At 54.7% G+C, this 24,025-nt stretch overlaps 1 protein-coding gene across 1 annotated transcript in view; it reads right to left on the bottom strand.

Annotated features, from left to right (window-relative positions):
* Nucleotides 1-24,025, bottom strand: part of PREX1 (phosphatidylinositol-3,4,5-trisphosphate dependent Rac exchange factor 1) — a gene marked incomplete at both ends in the record, with an annotated part of 172,120 nt that overhangs the window by 73,560 nt on the left and 74,535 nt on the right. The window contains 4 exons of the mRNA XM_080716490.1: nucleotides 2,245-2,346; nucleotides 11,779-11,883; nucleotides 19,491-19,613; nucleotides 23,141-23,212. Coding sequence (XP_080572616.1) covers nucleotides 2,245-2,346; nucleotides 11,779-11,883; nucleotides 19,491-19,613; nucleotides 23,141-23,212 — 402 coding nt within the window. The remainder of the gene's footprint in view (nucleotides 1-2,244; nucleotides 2,347-11,778; nucleotides 11,884-19,490; nucleotides 19,614-23,140; nucleotides 23,213-24,025) is intronic.

Below are 24,025 nucleotides of genomic sequence, written 5' to 3'. Positions count from 1 at the left end.
GGCACAGGTAAAGAAGTGCCCTGCTCGGGGGCACACACCTACAGCCCAATCCCAGTCAGCTGGGCTGGAACAGCCTGGCTCGCTCGTGCAGGGGACCAGCAAGCTGTGTTCTGTCCAGGGCCAGATGGTAAATATTTTAGGGGTTGCTGGCCACATCTGGTTCCCGTGCATATTCTTCTCTGTTTTTTTGTTTTGTTCGTTTCTGTTTACGACCCTTTTTAAATGTAAACACTCTTCCTAGCTCAGAGGTTGTGCCCAACAGGCCCTGGCAAGATCTGGCCTCCGGAACACAGCACTGCACATCTGCGCCCTAGTACCCTATGGTGTACTGACTTCTAAGTACTGGCAATTAGCAGGGCCCGGTGGCCTGTGGAATCACAGTCCTTGGGAGGCTGAGATAGGAGGAGGATTTCAGGTTCGAGACCAGCCTCAGCAATTTAGCGAGACTTTCAGGGACCTAGCAAGACCCTGCTTCAAAACAAAAAAAAATTAAAAATAAGCCAGCATGGTGGCGCACACTTGGGAGGCTGAGACAGGAGGATCGCACAGGTTCGGAGCCAGCCTCAGCTACTGAGTGAGGCTCTCAGCAACTTAGTGAGACCCTGTTTCCAAATGAAGTATAAAAAAGGTCTGGGAGTATAGCCCGGGGGTAGAAAAGCCCCTGTGTTCCACCTCTGGTACCACAAAATTAAAAATTAATTAATTAATTAAAAATAAGTAGGGCTGGGGGTGCAGCTCAGAAGTAGACTGCCCCTGGGTTCAAATCCTAGTAATGAAAAAAAAAAAAGACCATACCAGTGACTAATTCCAGTTTGACAGGAACATCAAACAGAGGCAAGAAGCAACTCCACAGCCACCTGGGCCCGCCAGCTGCCGATGCCCAGTGCGCCATGAGCGTCTGCCTGGGCATTTCACTGCCTGGCATCAGAGCAGTGGCCAGGCTCTTCGAGGGGGTCCTCTGAATGCAGGCACAAGGGTGGGGGGCCATGCCACCCCACCCTGCACACAGCTGAGGCCTGCATTAAACGGCAGAGATGGTGCGTGGGGTCCTGTCCAGCCCAGAGACCCCAGTGTTGCCCATCTTCTCTGGCAGGAAGGGGCGTTCAAGATCCCTCTAGCACCTTCCCTCCCCTTTTCCTTCTGGCTCACGAAACAAGGAACCCTGGGAGCCCAGTGAACAGCTGCATGAATGAGGTACCACCCACCAGATGAAACCACCAGCAGAGAACCCAGGGCATGGCTGGCAGATACCAGGACTCGGGTCAGGGCCAGCACAGGCTGCAGCCAAGCTGCCGTCCGCAAGGGCTGGAAGCCCTGGGCTGGGGCGGCAGATGGAGGCGGAGCCACCCGCCCAGCTGAGGATCTGACCAGTGGTCCACTCTGAAGCTGGGACTTAGGCCTGCTTGGGTCCCAGGCAAACAGCAAATGTGACCCTGGTCTGCCAGACCAAGACCAGGGCGGGTGGACAGGGAAGGCCGCAGCCAGTGAAAGGATGGTGGCGGTGATTTACCGACCCAACACCTACGCCCGCTTCCTGCCTGCCACAAATAGCCCAAAGTTTGGTGAAGGGCCCTTTGGGTCACTGGGCACGTGAGCTCCAGTGACTGGCTCAAGATTGGACACAAGATCCAAGCTCAAGCTCAGAGTAATTGGTTCAGAAGCAGAGCACATGACCTGGATCCTAGCCAATCAGAGCAGAATGCTATCCTGCTGACAGCCATTGGATCAGAGTGGAGCATAGGGCCATGTTTCAGCCAATCAGAGCACAGCACTACCTGGCTGGAGTGATTGGCTTAGGGATCAAGAAAGGCCTCAACCGATTGGAAGATAATAAATGGCACCCAGAAAGGCTGCATGTGATTGGTTCCAGTCAAAGGACCTGACTACGGCCCAACCCATTTGGAATGGGATGTTCCCTGTCACAGATGGCCAGGGCCTGAGCAATTGAGGACTTTTAGCAGAACTGCTAGAAAAGAAACACACTCTTTCCCACCGACTCTAAACTTGAGAGGGTGCGAGGCCTGGGTGACTACAGCCATCTGCTCCCACACTGGAAATAAAGCTGAGCGGCAGAAAACAACGGGGTGGAGGGAAGGAGACTGGATCCAGCCTGGCCTGCAGCCAGCGCTGTGCTAGACTTCTCAGTCCCCGAGTTAACAAATTTCCTTCCTCGCTGAAGCCGGCCAGAGCCAGGTTTTCTGTCACTTCTGCTGCAGGGACAGAAGCGTCGGAGGCAGGTCTCACCTTGAGGAGGAGCGGGTACTTGCAAATCCTCTGGATGGGAGACAGTAGGTAACCCTCCAGGGGGATGTCCGTGCTCTTCCGGCCTCCCAGTAGCATGCAGCTCTGCAAAGGGACAGGAGACGTTTGTTAAAAGTGGCCAAGAGCCGGGCGTGGTGGCTCACGCTTGTAATCCCCGCGCTCGGGAGGCAGAGACAGGAGGATCACGCAGGTTCGAAGCCAGCCGCGCGCGCTGGCTTAGGAGACCCTGTTTCCAAATAAAAATATAAAAATAGGTCTGGGAGTGTAGCCCAGAGGTAGAAGGGCTTCCAGGAATCCCAGTACCACATAAAAAATAAAAAATAAAAAAAAAGTGGCCAAGAGCCCTCACATCTTCCTGGGAGATGCTCGCAAAACGCAGCCACAGGCCAGCACCTGGGAGACAACTCAACGAGTGCAAAGAGGCCTAGTCCACAGCAGCACCAAGCCTGCACTGGGGGTTGGCAGACAAATGGCTTAGTGGCCAAATCTTGACTACTTCCTGTTCTGGTAAAGTCTTAAAAACGGGAGCCAGGTGCAGTGGTACATGCCTGTAATCCCAGTATTTGGGATGAAAGAAGCTGAGACGGGAGGATCGCAGATTTGAGGACAGGCTCAGCAACCTAGCGAGACTCTGTTTCAAAATAAAAAGGGCTGGGGTGTAGCTCAGGGGTAAAACGGCTCTGGACCAAAGGCGTCCATTGCATGTTTTCTCTGGCTGCGTGCAAGCTCTGGCAGTGGAGTCCAGTCGCTGCAATGGAGCCCGAATAGTTGTGAAACCCCAAATATTTACTGTCTAGTCTCTTGCAAAAGAGCTTGCCAACTCCTGGTGTAGAGAAACTTTCACATAGACACCAGAAGGTGGGAACATGCACGGTCAACATTTCTTGTTTAGAAGGACAAAATCTAACGACCAACCTAAATAGCCATTAGCTGGAGAAGAGGAAAATGCTATTTTTGTTTAAATCCACGCACAGCACGTTCGTACAACGGCACAGCAATAAGACCCAGGAGAACTAGCGCCCCGCGTGACAACAGAGATAAACCCCAAAACGCGCTCTTGAGCAAAAGAGAAAAGGAGAAGTAACGCCAGCTACAAACCCACTTAGGTCAACTTTAAAGACACAAAAAAATACAACTAGGGATTGTTTCTTGGGGGTGGGGGGCATATAAACAGCTGAAAAGGATGACACACACGGAAAAGAAATGTACCTAATTCCAAAACGGGTTACCTCGATGGCGGAGACTTGGAAATTTGGAAAGTGAAACAGAATCTTCAACTATAAAGAGGTTTTATTATTATTATTATTATTATTATTATTATTATTAGTGTGTGTGTTTGTGTGTGCAAGCATGCACGCGCACTACTGGTGATTAAACCAAGGGCCATTCAACCGCCAAGCTACACCTCCAGCCTGACTTTCTTTTTTTTATTTTGAAACAGGGCCTTAGGAAGTTGCAGAGAGCCTCGCTAAGTTGCTACGGCTGGGCGTAAACCTGAGATCCTTCAGTCTCAACCTCCCCGGTGCTGGGACTCCAGGCGTGCACCACCACCCAGAAGTTGTGTTTCTCTGCCCGGGAAATAGGTGCGTGGATGCTGTTCTAAACCACCCATGTTTTGGTGGCCGGGTTCAGGGCAGCTCTGCCAGGATCCAAACACAGTCATCGTGATCCCTTGTGCGCAGCAGCCGCTGTTCCCGCCCATCGGCCAAGAGCCTCCCATGCCGCGCTCGCCTCTGCTCCTTCGAGCCTCCGGCCCAGTGCTCTCTCCCCACCCCCAATAATAAAAACGACAACATTTCACCATCACCGAGCATTGCTAACAGTGTCCAGGAGCTGACCACAGGCCCAGCAGGCCTCCGCGCTGACCACCAGCCACCCTGCCAACTGAAACCATGATGATTCCCACGTCACAGACCACGGGCGCTGGAGAGGCTCCACCACCCCAGCCACGGGCTGGGTCTAGAGCTAGGCAGGCCGACCAGCACCCGGGCTTGGCACAAGAATGCCAGACTCCCTGCCCCAAGGGTGTCCATTCCCCAGAGCCAGCCCAGCCCCCACCTGGCTCGATTCCCAGGACTCCTTCCTGGAACCCCAGAGCAGACAGTGTGTTCCAGGCAGCCATGAACCACACTGTAGGTCCTGTGCTCTCCTTTGGAAGGGCCCTGACTTAAATTTTTTTTTTTGGCGGGGGGGGGGAGTATTAGGGATGGAACCCAGGGGCATTGTACCTCTGAGCTACACCTCAGCCCTATTTTTTTAGTCTTTTTAGTTTTGAAATAGGGTCTCACTGAGTTGCAGAGGGCCTAAGTAGCTGAGGCTGTCTGCGAACCGGGATCCTCTGGTCTCAGCCTCCCGGATTACAAGCGTGCACCCCCACGCCCGGCTCAAGAATGCGTTTTGTGGGTGGGTGACAGCAACCAGGGGCTATGTGTCTGTGGTCACTGGTCCTGGGTCCAAGGCTCAGGAGGTCTCACCTTCATGCTGAGAACACTCGGATTTATTTCTCCGGCCTCACCCGACACTCCTGCCTGGCAGTCCATGGGCATCTTTTTTAGGGTTTTTTTTTTTTTTTTTGCTTATTTATTTGTGTGTGTATGTGTGTGTGTGCGCGCGCGCTCGTGCACATGTGTAGGAGAGTGAATCCGCAGGCTGAGGAGTGAACGAGGCACCCCCAGCAGTGGAGGGATCTCCGCCTGTCCCCTGCACACCACCCTGCCAGAATGGAAATGAGTCGGTACTCCTGGGGAAACGGAGGCTCACCTATCATTCATTCATCCAAATACACATCGCGAGCTTACCCGGTGCTGGGCACAGTTCCAAGCCCCGGGAACCACCCTGCGTACACTCTAGTGAGACACACACCCACACGTCTGTACTCAAGCATCAAGAATAAGCACGTGAGGTGTCTCCCATCAGCCTCGAGGACGCCAGCCCAGACGGCCGCCCGAGCCCCAGGGCAGCCTCCATGCCCGGCAGGGATCGTAGTGGGCCTTCTCCTTGGAGAAACAGAACCCTGCCACCCGGTCCCTGTGCCCGCTGAGCAGCGCAGCTCACACCCGCGCCTGCCCCTGGCGCCAATGGGGACCCAGGCCGCGGCAGCTGGGAGATGCCGGGCCCGCACTGCTCACACTCAGGCCTTTGTCCTCCGAGCCAGCGCTGGCCACAAGCTGCCCTGGTGAAGTCAGCCGGGCAGGGAACCGGGGGCCGGGACAAGGAGAGCTTTCCAGAAGCCCCGGGGGCCTGGCAGGGGAAGGGCGGCATCTTTGTCCAGGATCAAGGCGCTTTCAGTGGACTGGCACAGCCGCCAACCACACTCCCCTGTCCCAAGCACACGAGAAAGTGTTGGTTCATTTTATTTGCATTTAAAAGAAGAGAAAAAGTGTACGCACGTGCACACACACACACACACACACACACACACAGAGCGGCCATTCATCACCCTCTTTTTACGCTGCCGGACACCAACAGGAGGAGAGTGGTGAGAGCGGTTGGCCCAGTCTTGCGCTCACAGGGTGGCCGCTCCCGGCGGCATCACGCCCTGGCCACCAGGGCCGCCCTCTGACCACAAGCTCCCTGGCGGACCCCACCAGGCCCGGCTTTCGGCTTTCCCAGCACCTTCATGCTGAGAACACTCAGATTTATTTCTCTGCCTCACCCGACACTCCTGCCTGGTTGTCCGTGAGCATCTTTATTATTTTCTTTGCTTGTTTATTTATGCGTGTGTGCGCACACACGCGGTACTGGGGATTGAACCCAGAGGCATTCTACTTCTGAGTTATACCCCTAGCCCTTTGTTTTGTTTCGTTTTATAACAGAGTCTTCCTAGGGAGCTGAGCCTTGCTAAGTTGCCGAGGCTGGTCTCAAACCTGCAATCTTCCTGTGTCCACCTCCAAGTACTAGGTTCACAGGCGTGCACACCACGCCCAGCTCCAGCTCACACAAGCAAATGGATTTTCCTTTGGCTCCCGTGGCCGCTCCGCCTGCACCATCTGGGGAAACTGACTCCACCTGGCCGCTGCCTGGGCCCCGAGCCCCACAGCCATCCTGGACGCCTCTCCTTCAAATGTATATCCCAAAGCCAAGCACAGGGTGCATTGTGTCAGCGGGTCTTCACACTCTGGGGACCCAGTGGCCACTCCCTGTCCTTGGCCACTGCCGCCTCCTGCCTGGACAGTGCCTGTCGCCCGGCAGCTCCCCAGACACCATGCCCGAGAACCGCAGACCATGACCTTGTTTGGAGAGCAGGGTCTGGACATTTGTAATTAGTTAAGATGAAGTCACAGTGGACGAAGGGGTGACCTAAACCAATGGCCAGGGTCGTAGGGAGAAGCTGAGAGGGCACAGAGGAGAGGGCATGGAAACAGGGCAGAGACAGGAAGGACCTGACCGCAGGCAAGGGGCCCCTGGGCGCACGGGCCGGCAGAGAAAAGGCTGAGCCTCCGGACGCTCACCCTTGACCTCAGACCTCTGCCTCCAGACCATCAGAATAAATGCAGAATAAATGTTTTTGTTTTTGTGGTAGAGGGATTGGGCCCAGGGACCACTGACCTCTGGGCTACACCCCTAGCCCTATTTTATTTTTTATTTGAGAGCAGGGCCTAAGTTGTTGGGGCTGGTTTCAAATCTATGATCCTCCTGTCTCGGCCTCCCAAGTACTGGGATGACAGGCGTGCGCCACCACGCCCGGCCCCTAAATGCAATCGTTTGAAGCTGCGAGCTTGTGACAATTATTCAGACAGCCCTGGGAAATGTAACGCAAGCCCTCCTCTGGCCCCACATGGTCCAGGGGGCCTTCCTGGGTACAACTTAGCTCAAGCCTTTGGCTGCCACGCTGCTCAGAGCCTGGCCGCGTGCCCGCCCCGACGCAGCTCGCAGACATGGTGTCGGGCAAAGGTGACCAGACCCCAAAGCACCCTGATTCCGCTCACAGAGAGTTCTAGAAAAGAGAAAGCCCATCTGTGGTAAAAGAAATAGCACAGGGGTCACCTCTGGAGGCCCAGAGGGCAAGGCAGAAAAGCAGCACTGGGACCCTCTGGGATACTCTGAGTCCGCATCTCCACTGCACTTCCGTGGTGCTGAGACACGGAAATATCCATCATCCTGTGAGACCCTGTGCTGCATGCGTGTTAGTGTCCATAAAAAGGCTTTTTGAAAAATCTCAGCCGGGCGTGGTGGCGCACGCTTGTAATCCCCGTGCTCGGGAGGCGGAGACAGGAGGATGGCGCAGGATGGAAGCCAGCCGCCCTGGCTTAAGAGACCCTGTTTCCAAATAAAAAATATAAAATAGGTCTGGGAGTGTAGCCCGGAGGTAGAAGGGCTTCCAGGAATCCCAGTACCACCATAAAAAAAAAAAAAAAAAAAAAATCTCAGACTGGCCGGGCATGGTGGTGCACACCTGTAATCCCAGAACTCTGGAGGTGGAGACAGGAGGATCACAAGTTCAAGGCCAGCCGGCAACTTAGTGAGGCTCTCAGCAGCCTAGTCACACCCCGTTTCCAAACAAAAAATTAAAAGGGTTGGGGTGTAGCTTGGAGGGAGAATGTCCCCGAGTTCCATCTCTGGTACCACCAAAAGAAAGAAAAATAAATCAAAATCAGATTAATCCAGGGGCTGAGAGGTTGATACTATCGCCCCCTTTCTATCTCGCTGGCCTTACCTTCTCCCTTTGCTCTTCATTCCAGCCACCCTGTCTTCCTGCTGTGCCTCACACGCTCCTAGCTCCGGGCCTTTGCACCTGCCCTTCCCTTCCTTGAACTCCGTTCCCTCCAGGTACCTGCTGCCTCCTTCTCCCGCTTTATTCACGTCTCTGCTTAAATGCCATCCACAACGTCGCTTTTCCAAACACCAAGCTCTGACTGCGGCCACAGCCTAACTCCCACAAAGCATCCCGCCGCCTCTCTACTCCCTCCACCGCTCCCCAAAACCTTAGCACGCCTTGATGCGCCGCTTAGGGCGCCCTCCTCGACCTGCCTTCCCGTGAGAACAGGGCCTCTTGCTTTGTCCACTGCTGTATCCGCAGGACTTTCCACGATCCCTATCCGACCGGTGAATACATGCACCATCGCCTTCACGTAACTGACAAGCACAGGCCAGTGACGCCCCGTCCCGCGGCTCAGCGAGGCGCCCGTGAGCACAGAGCCGGCCCGTCTGTTCCCAGCGCCTTAATGTCCCACAGCCGGCTCGTGACAGCTCTTTTTGCAGGTGGCCAAGAGCTGGGAGACGCCGGCAAGGAGGGAGACAGATGGCACGTGTGCTGGCACCCCGCACGTCCTCCCCTGCCAGCCAGAGCCGGCCCAGCTGCCGCTGGGAAAACGGCAGTTTGGCCCACCAGGAAGGAAGGAAGGAAGGGAGGAGAGAGAAAGCAGGGCCCGTCCCTGTTCCCGCCCCTCTCCTGCCCTCCTGGCACCTTCCCGCTGCCCAGAGCCCATCTGAGGCCAGGGGAGCAGCTCTCTGGGTGGGAGGCCAGGCCAGGAGGCCAGGCAGGGCAGTGCTGCCCCACGTCAACAGGTAGGGCGGGCGTGGCCCTCTCCGCCCCCCACGTGGTCTCACGCTAACACAGCTTCCTCTTTGCATCCAGCCCAGACGGGTTTTCTACACCTAAGCGCAAACCCAGAAACGCGACGCTGCTGAGAGAACGAGGCTAAAACCCGTCAGCGGCAAAAGCTTGATGAACTCGAGATGAAAATGGCAACCGGTCGGGCCGATCTGCCCCCCTCGGCGCTCACGGGCCCTGGGCCAAGCAGCCTGCGTTCTCTCCTGAAGGAAATGCCCCGCGCTTTGAATCAGAATTCTGAAAACACTTTGCTGGGGCCTGAGCACTGAGAGGTGTGAATGGGAATCTTATTACACAGTCTGGCTCTCCAGGAACCTGGCTAGCGTCCCCTGTGCTGTGTCAGCTCGCAGTCCTGCGTTTCTCTGTGGAAAGGCCAACAGTAAGGGGCGGGAGACGGAGCAAGAGGGAATTTTGAGGTGAAAGGCCAGCCAGACCCCTGATGAGTTCAACTGCTTCAAACACGAATCCTTAGGAAGTCACTTAATTTGGGGGGGGGGGGAGATAATTTAATAATAAGTAATAATTTAATAATAAGTCACTTAATTTTGGGGGGAGAAATAAATGCCCATCTTAACTAAATAACTGTTAATTTCAACGTTTGCAAAGCAGTAAAACATGTATCTTAATTCACACTTGATTAAAAAAAAAAAAAACGGTCTGGAAGATGTTTAGGTCAGAACTGGAAATGGAATCCAGCAGCATTCTACCTCCGAGCTACATCCCCAGCCCTATTTTTTATTCTTTATTTTGGAACAGGGTCTCACTGAGTTGCAAAGGGCCTCACTAAGTAGCTGAGACTGTCTGGGAACCACGATGCTCCTGTCTCAGCCTCCCAAGTGCTGGGATGACAAGCGCGCACCACCATGCCGGCTTTAATATTTTAAAATCATAAAAATCACCTCTGGCAAAGGCTACGCGGGGTCCCATAAAGTATTCTTCAGCCATGACAACAGAGTTTTGAGCTGGGCTCAGAATAAAGCTGCCATTTCCCAGACTCCCTTGCAGCTAGATGTGGTCATGTGACTAAGTTCTGGGTGCGAGTGGAGAGGCCTGTGCAGCTTCCTGTTAAGGACCTTAAAGGAGAAGCGTGTGCCCCCCTGGCCTTCCTGCCTGCCTTTCCTGCATCCCACCACCAGGATTAGGATAAAAGGTCATCTTGGACCATGTCATTAGTGGTCACACCCTAAGGCCCTTGTCCCCAGACCACCCCCAGACTTTCTCTAACCACACGGTCAATACAAGAGAGAAATAAATGCCCATCTTTAATTGTTCATTTCAACGTCTGCAAAGCAGAAAAACATGTATCTTAACTCACACTTGATTTAAAAAACCGGTCTGGAAGATGTATAGGAGTTCATGAGGCAGAACCTGCCATGTTCTCTCCAGGTGCGGGAAGACCAGCCTGATGTCTACCGCAGTTCCTGACCAACGGCCACTCCCAAAAAGGCAAACCAGCTGTCAGTTAGGGATCCACCCTCCCCTGGGGGCCTGTGGTGTGGGTGGACCCGACCCTGCCTTCCATCTCTTGGTCGTGCAGTCCCTCTGTCTACAGCAATTGGAAGGGGGGACACGGTTTTGAGGCATGCTCGGCTAAGGGCGCCAGACCCTACCCCCCAAGGATCCCCAGGATTTTTGCTGTTTCCATGAGGCAGAGGAGCTCTGTTTCTTCTGAAATCGCTCCGCTATGGAAGTAACGGTGTGGAGCTTCTGCAGGCTGCGAAGCGATCTCTTGGGAAGAACCTTCCTGGAAATGGAGCCGGTGCAGAGAAAAGCAGAGCCCCGAGACGCATTCCTGACGACACGATTTGAGCACCCACATTCTGCTGCTCCTGAAGCCTCAGGTCTCATGCACCCCAGAAAAGTGAACTAGTGAATTTGTTTTTGTTACTGTTTGCTTGAGCCAGTTGTTCTTGTTTTGTGATACTGGGGAACCCAGAGGCATTCTACCTCCAAGCTACACCCCCAGTCCTATTATTTTATTTTATTTCTTTTATTTTTTTATTTTATTTTATTTTATTTTATTTTATTTTATTTGGTGGTACTGAGGTTCCTGGATACCCTTCTACCTCTGGGCTACACTCCCAGACGCCTATTTTATATTTTTTTTTAATTTGGAAACAGGGTCTCTTAAGCCAGCGCAGCTGGCTTTGAACCTGCACGATCCTCCTGTCTCCACCTCCCAAGCACGGGGATTACAAGCGTGCGCCACCATACCCAGCTCTATTTTTTTATTCTTTACTTTGAAACAGGGTCTCACTAAGTTGAAGAGGAACTCACTAAGTAGCTGAGGCTGGCCTTGAGCCTACAATCCTCCTGTCAGCCTCTCAAGTACTGGGATTACAGGTATGCACTACCATGCCTGGCTGCTTTAGCCAGTTTTAACTGGATTTTCCTTTCACTTATAATTTTAAATCCTAATAATGCTAGTAATTCTAATGGTGGTAGCTATTAGTAATAGCAGTAGTAATAATAATAATAATTACTGCTACTGCTGTAATTATTATTATTATTACTTTAGACCAGGAATTGACAGAGTCGAACTTAATTCAGCCCTCTGCCTGATTTTTTTTCAAATAAAGTTTTACTGGGACACATTCACCAATAATGGCAGTAGTAATAATAATTACTGCTACCAATACCTCTTATATTAGGACCAATTGGAATTGGCCAAGTCTACCTTCATCCAACCCTCTGCCTGTTTTTGCAAATAAAGTTCTACTGGAACACAGCACGCTCATCCGTTTACATATGACGCTAGCAGTTAGATATCGATGGCTTTAGGAGCACGGGGTGAGCCATCGTGAAAAGACCTGTATGAAACGCAAGCAACCCTCTCTCTGGCCACTTTCAGAAACAGCCTGCGGATCCCTTTTGGAAGCGATCCGACACCGGGCGCAGCTGAAGGCGCCTGGGGCCAGAGATCCCGAGGCGGAGGCGGGGCAGGCGGGCGCGGGCACACTTACCAAGAGGAAGGCGCGCACGGCGGGGATCTTGTTGAGTTCCACCAGCAGCCTCAGCGCCTTCTCGTGGTTGCTGCAGTACTCCTCGTACACACAGAACTTGTCCTTCTGCAAGGGAAGCGGGAGACGGTCACGCAGGGCGGCTACGGCAGGAGGGGTCAGGTGCGGGCGCCCCGCTCCCTGGCGGCCCCGGCTTCCCCACGCCCGGGCGCTGCACCCCACAGCCTTGATGGCCTTCTGGACAGTAGCACAGACTGGGGAACAAGAACTTGGAACCAAGCGTCCTGGGCTGGAACCCCAACTCTGCGAACTCGGGCCCGTGACCTGACCTTCCCGTTCCTCAGTTTCCGCCAAAGTGAAGTGGTGTTAATAAAAAGTCTTGGAGCTATCGTGGCAGGGGGATCGCTCTGTTGACCTCCAGCTGCCCCCATGAGCCCAGAGCTGGACCCCCTCCAGCCGCGAGGTCACCTGTGGGTCACCAAGCCTGTGTCCATCAGTCATGGCTTCCGAACTGGAAGAGACAGCGGTTCCTTAGGCAGGAAGCTCTTGACTGAACATCCCTGGTCCACAGGGCTCACAAAAGCTGCCAAACCCCAAACAAGGATGTCCTGGGAAGGCCGCCGGGGAGGAAGGGCCGCAGGGCCTGGGCCTCGCGGGCTGCTCGCGAGACCCCAAGAAACCAAGGAAGGAAGAGGTGGACCTGCCTCGCCAGCAGCCCGTCTCGTTTCTAAACACGCTGCAGCCATCCTTCCACGCAGGAAACAGGAAAACACAGAGCGAACCAGCTTGGGCCTCTGAGTGTGGCCCGCACCGTCCAGGAAAGGTTCTGGGCAGCAGTGGCAGGGGAGGGTGACAGGGACGTGGGGTTCTGTGTGTGTGTGTGTGGCACTGGGGACTGAACCCGGGGGTGCCCTACCTCTGAGCTCCACCCCCAAGCCCACCTTATGTTTTATTTTGAAAGAAAGTCTCCCTAAGTTGCTAAGGCTGGCCTCGAACCTGCAATCCACCTGCCTCAGCCTCCCAAGTAGTGGGATTCCAGGTGTACCCAGCTGGAGAGTGGACAGGCAGTGTTCAGGGAAGGGCCTGACCACGCGTTTGACTTTTCGTTCCTGTACTGTGTGTGTCCGGGGCCCCCGGTCTCTAAGCTCCATGGGGCTGATCTCAGGAGTGCAGGGCTCCCTGCTGAGGTGCAGCAGGGTCAGAAGTCCCTGGCAGAGAGCAGGCATCACAGCTGTTGGGTGAATAAAGCAAGAAAACAGGGAAGAACTGAGAGCTCCAACCAGCTCCCGCTTCCTCCCAGACTGACCCCAGGCACCAGAGACAAGCATGTGACCCAGAACCAGCCAATCGGAGAGCTCTCTGTCCTGCCGGCACTAGCCATGTGACCCATGAGAGCCTTCAAGGGCTCTGGGTAGAATTGACGGGACGAGAAGTTCTGTTTGAACTATTGTGGCTACGCGGGCAGCTCAGAGCTCCGTGGGCTACCTTGGCCACCATGCGGGGCATCTCCCCCAAGACTGAAACTCACACCCGGGAAAACAGCCCAGGGACGAAGGAAAATCAGGTCCTAAAAAATGTCACAAAGGTGCCTGGACCCAGCTATGCCTGAACACTTCATGTATAGATGCCAAAAGAAGTCCTTTTTTTTTTTTAAGCCCATCTGAGTTGGTGTTTTGTCACTCACAGTGAAGACAGCCTTGATAGGCAAATTCTAGAAGGAAGAAGAAGCCAGGCATGGTGGTACATGCCTGCAATCCCAGTACTGAGAAGGCTGAGACAGGAGGATTGCAGGCTCAAGGCCAGCCTCAGCAACTTAGCAAGACTTCAGCATTCTAATGAAACCCTGTTTCAAAAAAAAAAAAAAATAGAACGCCCCTGGGTTCAATCCCCAGTATCAAACAAGCAAAACCTAAAAAGGATAAGAAAATAAAATGCATGAACCCAAGCCTAGTGACGGGATGGTCTCCCTGTCCCTCTCCATCTGTGCCAGGCTGGGAAGCAGGGACAATCTGCTTCTTCTCACCTGTCAACCCCAATCAATGGTCATGCTGGCTGGAACGTGGGTGACAAGGCCTCTGGGACTGTGATTGATTAGTGATGTCTGCCACAGGCGCAGGAGGGGAGCAAGTGGTAAGACATTACTGCTCGAGCCCTGAACCCCGCCTCTGACAGGGTCTGCAATATCAACCTCTCCTTCGGCCTGTGGGAAGGACAGGGGCCTCCGGCTTGAAGCCTAAAACCCAACTTTAGCTAATGGCGACATCCTGCTCTCCAGAGCACACCCGGTCCTGCGGAGCACAGCCTCTCCTGGAGCCCGACCCTGCCAATCGGGAAGCCCTGCCCACGTGGGCCACCAAGAGTCCGAGGGTCGGGCTTCCTCCCATCGGCCCCACGCGGGGCCCCGAGGTTGTGCACACAGATGTGGTGGGTGGAGACCGTGTGGCTGCAGGTTTGGGGTGTGAAGGAGGAAAGCAGCTCAGCTGCAGCTGGGCCAGGGGAGGAAGGATCTGTCCTTTCCTGGGGTGGTGGCAGCTGTCCATTGAACCCGGGGGTGGCACTGGCTCTGTGGAGACCATCTGCTTCAAACCACTCACTCCACGGCCAGCAGACCCGCAGGAGGGGTCTGCGTGTCCCTGCAGGGGGAGGAAGGTCTCTGCTCTGCAAGGCCTCCCAGCCCATCACTCACCACCCAGAAGCCGCAGGGAGAGGGCAGTCAGGGTCGGCCACGCGGCTGCCGGCCAGACACCCCAGCGGCTTGCTGCGTGCTCTGCCTTGGCCACAATCCCTGCTGGACCTGGCCACCCCATTTCCTGGGTTCGAGCCGCGGGGCCTCCCTTCTGCCTTCAAGAGTGCAGAGCCTGCTCCCAGATGTGGGATGTGGGCTCCTGCCCTGTCTGAGCTGGGGACTCTCCCCCCCCAAGTCATCCCATTTCACCAGCACAGAGAGGCCGTCTGCCCAGGGTCCCAGATAAAACGGGATGCCCAGCTGGATTCTACTCCCAGATGCACAACAGGTAATTGCTTAGTATATGTTCCAGACAAACTCACGCTAAGAAGTCACTGATGTTTGCCTGAAATTCAACTTTACCTTGGTAAACTGCTTTTATTTACAAAGTCTAGCAATCCTAACTCTGACCTCCTGAATTTTGGGGGCCTGGGGGCACTGGAGTTTGAAGCCTGGGGTGTTTTGCCTTCAAACTACACAACAGCCTTGTTTATTTTTTATTTTGATATAGGGTCTCACTAAGTAGCAGAGGTTAACGCTGTCACTGGGCTAACCTCAAACTTGTGAGCCTCCTGTCTCCGCCTCCCGAGTACTAGGACTACAGGCATATGCCACCATGCCCGCTGCACTGTTAACTTACATTTCCTCACTGGTAAAATAAGTACAACGATAGTACCACCTTTAGAAATTCAATATTGTTATTCATGGCGTATTCATAAACGTGCAAAACACTTAGCACAGTACCTGGCACAAAGAGAAGGGCGTTCAGTGCTAGTGTGTGATAAACTCAGTAGTCAGTGAGCCTGGCCCCATCCTCTCTGGACACTTGTCCCCAGAGCTTTGGGGTCCCTCACCAGCTCCCAGCCCGGGTGCTGCCTCAGCGGCCATGGGAAAGTACTTCTAGACAGGAACGAGGGTGGACCGGCCTCTTCCTTTGGGACTGGGGTGCGAGGGCAGAGGTACCCCTTCCCCGGGGCAAGGACTGGAGGCGCCAGCGGCCATTAGCGGAGCCCTCTCCAGGTCTGTGAGAGCCACCTCCATGGGCCTTTCTGCCCATCCCCGGGACACCTCACAAGCACCTGGGTCACGAGGGTGCGCAGGCTCAGTCCCTGGCTGCCCCTGGCATGGTCCCAAGGCCAGACCAATTCCAGGGCCCCGGGGAGCCCCGAGGCCGGAGGGGCCCGCGCACCCCGGCTGCCTCCTCCGGCCACCTGCGCGCTCATCTCCAGCTTCCAAAACAGCCCACGGCCGGGGCGGCTCGTCACGCTCCCGAGACGCCCTGACTCAGAGCGGTTCTCCAGGAGCCCGGGCAGAGGGGCGAGGGTGACATTTTTAAATTAAAAATACAATTTTAAATTGCAAACACTGACTCACGCACTGAGAAGCCGGCTCCGTTTTCAATTGCTCCAATTAAGCCCCGGCGAGGTGTGACAGGACAAATTCACACCAGTTTAAACTCTGGGGCGGAAGCACACGGCACAGGCTGCGGCCTCAGAGCCGGTGCCAAGGGCTTCTGGACACATAGTTTGGCCCTCCTGTTCTTATGAGTACCTTCCAGAACATTCCTATTTATAGTAAGAGACATTCATTTTCCTTTTTTTATCTCTTTATTTTTTGCAGTACTAAGGATGGCATTTTACCTCCGATGTACACCCCCAGCCCTATTTTTTATTCTTTATTTTGAAACAAGGTCTCACTCAGTTGCAGAGGGCCTCGCTAAGTAGCTGAGGCTGGCCTTGAACCTGCAATCTTCCTATCTCAGCCTCCCAAGTACTGGGATTACAAGCATGCACCACCACGCCCCGCCCTAGCCCTTTGGTTTTTGGTTTGTTTGTTTGTGTGTTTGTTTCCAAACAGGGTCTTGCTAGGTTGCTGAGAATCTTACTAGGTTGCTGAGGCTGGTCTCAAACCTGCAATTCTGTCTCGGCCTCCGAAGTACTGGGATTACAGGCCTGGCCGTAAACTCCCCTTTTTGAAATAAGTTTATTTAAAATTTGGGGTTTTCCCTCCCTTTTAGTTCTGAGGATTGAACCCAGGGGCATTAGCTGAGCTACACCCCTACCCCTTTTTATTTTGAAACAGGGTCTTGCTAAATTGCTGGGTCAGGCTAGCCTCAAACCTGCGATCCTCTTATCTCAGCCTCTCAAGTAATGGGATTACAAGCATGTCCCAACCATGTCCAAATAGAAAAGGGTTTTAGTTGAATCAATGTTTAAAGAATCAATGATAATACAAGAAGTATACAGATGTGTCAAACACTGAACCCTCCGTGTGTAAACGGAAGACCTGAGGACCCAGAGCTGGGCCGTCAGGAAGGCTCGAGTCCCGCCCTGCCGCAGGGTTTCATCCCGCATCCCGCCTGTCCAGTGGGCAGCGAGCTTGGGCTCCGTCCACTCTGTTTCAGATGCAAGGACAGAACAGCAAGCAGAATGACGTCCCTGCCTGCGCGTCGCTAGCGCCCTAGAAGGAAACGCCATAAACAAAAAGACGCAGAATGTTCTAGTAAGTCATACGGTGGCGAGGGCCGAGCCTCACACCTTTAAACAGGGCAGGTAGGAGGGGGCACTCCCTGAAACGTGGAGGCTGAGACAGGAGGATCGCAGGTTCAAGGCCAGCCTCAGAAACTTAGCAAAGCCCTCCACACCTTCGAGAGACCCTGTCCCAAACGTAAACAATATAACTGGCCTGGGGTGTAGCTCGGGGGTAGAATGCCCTGAGTTCAATCCCCAGTGCCACAAATAAATAAATAATAAGTAAATAAATGACAGGGAACAGGCCGCTGTGCCTGAGGGACCCACTCGCAGAGAGGCGGAGGGCAGGACAGGGCCCGGCGAGCTCCAGCACAGCGTGGAGACTGGTGCGGCTGGGCGGGAGCGAGGTCCTGGGAGTAGATTGGGTGGCGTTCTGTCCCACTGCGGGAGCCTCTGGAGGTTCCTGGAAGAGGAGCGAGGAGGCCCGGGGTCTGTGGCGGGCGTCTCAGCTGGGGGAGAACCGCAGCTCTGGGAGGCTGGCGGGGCGGGCCCGCGGGCGTCCAGGGGCCCCGCTGAACCCCACCAGCCAGAATGCGGCCACGGCTGTGGTCTGGATAGAGAGCGTTCCCTGGCATGGCTCACACACCGGCAACCAAAACTGTTCAGAGGTAAAATAACTGAGCCCCGAGGGTGGATAGATCCATCGATGGTAAATAGTGTGAATGGACTCACTGGGGGCAAAGAGGCAGGGGTGTGGCCCGGGGGTGACACGAGTTCCTGGCCCCCTCCCCTGGCGCTCTCTCTCTCTCTCGCTCTCTCTGCTCCTGGCCTCTGTGATTTAAGAGCAGCGTCCCTCCGCACACTCGTGACCACCAATATCACTTACGCTTCCGAGCTGGCCCTACAGACCGAAACCTCCAAAACCGGGAACCCCATGCCGGGCGTGGTGGCGCACGCTTGTAATCCCCGCGCTTGGGAGGCAGAGACAGGAGGATCGCGCAGGTTCGAAGCTAGCCGCGCGCGCTGGCTTAGGAGACCCTGTTTCCAAAATGAAAATGTAAAAAAATAGGTCTGGGAGTGTAGCCCGGAGGTAGAAGGGCTTCCAGGAACGCCAGTACCACCAAAAAAAAAAAAAAAAACAAAACAAAACAAAACAAAACCGGGAACCCCAATAAAACATTTCCTCCTCTACTTCCTGTGTACCAAGTGCTTAGATCCCAGCCGTGGGAATGCTCACCAAACCCTGGGCAACCCCAGTCCTGGGGTCCCTGCACACAGCTGTGCCCCCAGAGGCACGCAGGAGGCGCCCAAGAGCAGGGAACCCAGAACCCAACAAGACAGGGCTGAGCACACTCACTGAGCGTTAGTTCCCCAGTGAGAGGCGTGGCACCTCTATTCACGCTCCCAGCTGCCCTGGAAGGTGGGGTTCGGGGATGGTGGCAGAACACTGAGGCAGACAGCTGAGGGCACTCTCCCAAGGTCAGGGTGCACAGCCAGGCCGCTGGGCTCTAACACTCCCCCCCCCACAGCCCAGGCAGGATGTGTGCTGGGTTCGGGGCTACGGGGGGTGCCCTGACCAGTGAGCTGGACCCACTGACCATGGCGCCTGGGGGCCCAGGGTGGCTGCAAGCTGGAGGACGCTTCCTCACTCCAGCCGCAGGTGGCGCCCCCCAGTCAGCCCAGCCCCCAAGCCACCACCTCCAGAAAGCCTTTCCCAAGTCCCGGGCTGACATCTCGGGGGCGCCTATTCCTGGCCAGGGCGGCTCCGAGCTCTTCCGTCAGATCAACACATTTTATCCACACAGTAGGAACCCCTGTCCCAACTTCACAGACTTGGAAACTGAGGCCTGGGAGACTGTCTTCCTCTCTGAGGCTTTCCAGCTGAGGGAGGCAGGCGTGATTTTCCCTATGTCTCAGCAGAAGAGACCGAGGCTCAGAGCGGGGCCGCAGTTCGGCCTAGGTCTACTGCCCACGGCTTGGGGACTTTTCCCTCTGTGAGGAGGGTCCCGGGCAGCACAGAGAGGGTGTGGGAAAGTAGCCACCTGGGGTGGGCTCAGCCCCACAATTCCCAGGGAGCTAGGGGTCTACAGGAAGAGAGAGGCGTCCTGGCGAGCGCCAGCCTCTGTGACCAGCAGCTGCGGAGGGCGCCGGGCCACTGGGCTGCAGGCGCCTCCCTGGCCAGCCAGCGGCCATGCCAGCTGCGACCAGGGCCTGCCGGGCACCCCGTCATTCTCTCTCCCATGGCTGCCTCTGTGGGCCATTCAGGGGCAGAGTGGCCCCTCCAGGCTGGGACAGACACGGTCACTCAGCAAGAGGCCACGCCGGACGCGACAGCAAGAGAAAGGACAACGCTGAGAATTCCTGTCTGCAGGGGACCCGCCACATTCATGGGATGGGAGGCTGGCCCCTCCGGGCCGCCATGGCCGCTCGGCTCCAGCTAGACCCACGGCTGGCTGGTCTAGGGAGCAGGGCGAGTCTCCAAAGCCGCCCGCCCCTCGGGGGCTGGGCCCCATACTCACAAATTCCAAGAACACATTGCCGAGTTCGTGCTGGGACTGAGGCTCCGGGTGTAGACAGTATTCCAGGGCAGCCAGGAAATCCTTATGGACCTCCAGGATGTCTTCGATGTTGGAGAAGAGGACCTGGGAGGAGACAGGGCCAAGGACAGCGTTACCAAGGCTTGGGGAGGGCGACGCCAGGCGCGGGGACACGCAGCGAGACCGGCAGAACCCAACAGCGTGTCGGTTCACCACCCATAAAAAGCGGGTAAAAGGACAGCCGGTCACAACTTGCTAATCACGATGAATGACTAATCTCATGCTAAGAACGTGTGTGTGTGTGTGTGTGCGTGTGCGTGCGTGTGTGTGTGTGTGTGTGTGTGTGATATTGATGATTGAACTCAGGGGCGTTCTGTCTCCCAACCATACATAAGCCCAGCCCTTTTTATTCTTTCTTTCTTTCCTTCTTTCTTTCTTTCCTTCTTTCTTTCTTTCTTTCCTTCTTTTCGTGGTACTAGGGATGGAACCCAGGGGCATTCTACCTCCAAGCTACACCCCCAGCCCTATTTTTATTCTTTATCTTGAAACAGGGTCTCACTGAGTTGCAGAGGGCTTCACTAAGCAGCTGAGGCTGTCCGCAAACCGTGATCCTCCTGTCTCAGCCTCCCGAATGCTGGGATGACAAGCGTGAGCCACCACGCCCGGCTTGTTCTTTTCTTTTTGAAACAGGGTCTCATTAGGTTGCTGAGATTGGTCTCAAATCTGCAATCCTCTGGTCTCAGCCTCCCAAGTACTGGAATTACAATCATTTATTACATCTAATCCTCATTGTAGGGCCCTGAGGTAGAAGCTAGCCTTTTCCCCAGTTAGCAGAGGAAGAGCTGAGGCCCAGAGATGAGAGCCGGCACCCCCACGGCCGCGCAGGAGGCTGCAGATCACAAGAGCTTCTCACCGAGTGTGTGGCACCGTCACACCCGACGCCCAGCCCGGGGCTGATCTGCACGCACCTCTTCCCGCGATGTAAGAGAGAAACCATGGAGCGTGTTTAAACTCTCACACACGATACGTGGGAATGCCTGCTTCCTCCTTGCGATCTGAAACCTTTAATTGCAGGTACAGTTCGATCCAGCAGTTCTATATTTTAGAATTTAACCTTTCAGTCATTTCCAACGATGGCAATGTCTGGGGACATTTCTGGTTGTCACAAATTGGGGGAGAGAGAGGAGAGTGCTTCTGGTGTTTCACAGATGGCGGCCAGGCAGGCCCTACAGTGCCCAGGAGGACGGCCCCACAACAGAGACGTGCACGCCCAAAGCTCGACAGTGCCAACGTGGAGAACTTAGCATCTGGCCAACTGCAGGCACCGCATCCTCATGTACAGGAACAAACGAGGTGGGAACAGCCAGATGTCCCCTTGGTGACTAGTGCATTAAGTCACAGTCCAAAAGGAATTCCACATGGGGAATACTATGCAGCCTGTAAAAAGAATCTCTGATCTGTACATGTGGATATGGAATTCTAGAATGATCCTCAATATATGTGTTTAAGTGGGAGGAGAGGATCAAGGTTCCAGAAAGGTTTCATTGTATTTATATAAAATAAGACCAAAAAGAGGGCACTGCTATCTGAACCAGTAGAAACAGAGACACCCTGGATGATGATACAAATTATAACTGTAGGGACGCCTAGGAAGGGCATGAGGAGACTTTCTTATGTGATGTGCTTTTAAATTGCATAAATATGCCGGGCGTGGTGGCGCACGCTTGTAATCCCCGCGCTTGGGAGGCAGAGACAGGAGAATCGCGCAGGTTCGAAGCCAGCCGCGCACGCTGGCTTAGGAGACCCTGTTTCCAAATTTTAAAAAAATGTAAAAATAGGTCTGGGAGTATAGCCCGGAGGTAGAAGGGCTTCCAGGAACCCCAGTACCACCAAAAAAATAATAAATAATAAAAATAATCATAAATTGCATAAATTTTATTTTTGGTGGTACCACAAAAAAAAAATTTTTTTTTTAATGGTAATACAGCCAAAAGCTGGAAATAACTCAAGTGGCCACCCACAGGAGAGGGATCTGTAAAGTGCGGTTTATTCACACTACAATCCCGTGGAAAAGCATGAGCCAGGGCGACACACAGCAACACAGGCACTTGTCACAGACAGAGTGGTGAGCAGAAGCCACTGGGTGCGGAAGCTCACTCGAGACAGAGTTCAAGAGAGGCAAAGCCAATCCATGGCTCTAGGAGCCATGTCGGAGGGAGAACTGAGCGGGAGGGATGCGGGAGACGCTCCTTCTCTCCTCTGGGTCAGGGTCGCCCAGCTGTGCTCTCCTGTGAACACTGCCCCTGCACAGAGCTCCTGGGGGCTCTCCTCTGTGGAGCTGTAGCTCAGAGAAAAAGTAATCTCTTGAGCCAGGCACACGCTTGTCATCCCAGTACTTTGGGACGCTGGCATGGGAGGATCGCAGGTTCACTAACAGCCTCAGCTACTTAGTGAGGCCCTCCGCAACTTAGTGAGACCCTGTTTCAAAATAAAGAATAAAAAATAGAACCGGGGTGTAGCTTCGGAGGTAGAATGCCCCTGGGTTCGATCCCCAGACCCACAAAAAAAAAAAAAAGTGATTTTTTAAAAGATGCAATAAATTGCAACTTAAAATTATAAACAAATAGCTTTAAGCTATAGCAGCAGTTAATAAGTAGATATAATAAACAGTACTCCATAAATATCTGCTGACTAAATGAGGGAGGGAGGCCGGGCGTGGTGACACACGCCTGTCATCCCAGTGCTGGGGAGGCTGAGACAGGATTGCAGGTTCAAGGCCAGCCTCCGCAATTTAGCAAAGCTCTCAGCAACTTAGAGAGAGCCTATTTCAAAATAAAAAGTAAAATAGGGCTGGAGGTGAAGCTTAGAGATAGAATGTGGGTGCAACCCCCAGCACCACAACACACAAAAATGAATGCGTGAATGAATGAAGGCCCACGTGAAGCGCGCACGGCCCAGCCCCCACGCACCCACCGCCCGGGACCAGCTGCGCAGTGGCGCCCCCTCCCGGCCTCTGCCTGGCTTTCCGTAAACTGACGGGTCTGGAGGAGCCGGGATATCTGGGGAGCAGGCGGGGGCGAGGTGCATCTTCTCTGACCTAGCGTCTGTCAACGCTGGCATCTCAGACGCCCACAGTTGCCTGTCTGCCCATCTCCCCTCAAACCAGGACCTCCAGGTCCCAAGGATGACGGGCGGCTTCCCAGGGAGCAGGGCAGGCGCCAGCCCCAGCCTCGGGCACAGAAGGCCGATTGACATCGGCCTCAGCCTCCCCGGGGCCTCGGCTAAGATGGAGCCAAGACGGAGCCAAGAAGGAGCCGGCCTGTCAGTCATCAGCCCACTGACACTGGACGCCCAGCACTGGGCAGGGGAGGGAGATGCCAAGCTCCCGGGCATTTGGGAAGGAATTTTCCACTGGCTCCAAGCCCAGGGGCAGACACAGGAGGTCACGCACGGGGTGGTCATGGTGAGCCCCGACCAGGGTCCGGGCTAAGGCCGCCCACCGCGCTCCAAGCCAGGGCAGGGGCCTCCCAGGGCTGCAGGGAGCCCAGCCAGCGGCCGCGGCGACGCACCCTCCCCGCGAGTCCCCAGCACAGGGCAGAGGCAGTGTGCAAAGGGGCGGCCACGTAGCTAACCTTGACGTTCTCCTCCGTGAGGCCCTTCTCCACCGAGTCGGCCGCATTCTGCCGGATGCGGTGCAGGAACGCCTGCGGGAGAGAACGGGAGAGTGAGCGTGGGGGCTCCGGGCCGCCCCACGACGCCCCCAGAAGGGACACCGTGCAAAGCCAACTAGGGCCTGGGAGGAGCCACCCGCAGTCCAGGGCACGCAGGGACCGAGGGAAAACTCACTCTGCTGACACAGGGGCATGCTGGGCCATCACCCCCACGGGCCCCAAAGTTCACTGAGCAGCTAATACACCCGGCCATGCAGTGTCCCGAAGCTACCTGCCCTCCAGGAACTAGACCCAGAAACATAGGTTCCCACCTGCTCCGCGACCCTGAGCCTGCAGGCGACAGTCGTGGCCCCTTTTTTATTTTCCTTCTGCTTCGTTATTTACAATTTAGCCACTAGAATTCGAAGCATTCATATGGCTCAAAAGTCAGCAAAAGCCAGGTTCGGTGGCACACGCCTCTAATCCCGGTACTTGGGAGGCTGAGATAGGAGGATCACAGGTTTGCGGCTACTTAGTGAGGCCCTGTTCCAAAATAAAAAATAAAATAGGGCTGGGGGTATAGCTCAGAGGTAGAATGCTACTGTGTTCAATTCCCAGCACCACGAAAGAAACAAATAAATAAATAATAAATAAATAGAGAGTAAAATAAAAAAAAAATGGAAAGTCAGCACACGCCTGTAATCCCAATACTTGGGAGGTGGACACAGGAGGATCGATCGCAGGTTCAAAACCAGCCTCAGCAGCCGGGCGTGGTGACACAGGCTTGTAATCCCCGCGCTTGGGAGGCGGAGACAGGAGGATGGCGCAGGTTCGAAGCCAGCGGCGCTGGCGTAAGAGACCCTGTTT

Source organism: Muscardinus avellanarius, assembly GCF_963383645.1.
Source record: "Muscardinus avellanarius genome assembly, chromosome: 19".
Classification (NCBI taxonomy): Eukaryota; Metazoa; Chordata; class Mammalia; order Rodentia; family Gliridae; genus Muscardinus; species Muscardinus avellanarius.
This window is presented reverse-complemented; position numbering and strand designations above follow the sequence as displayed.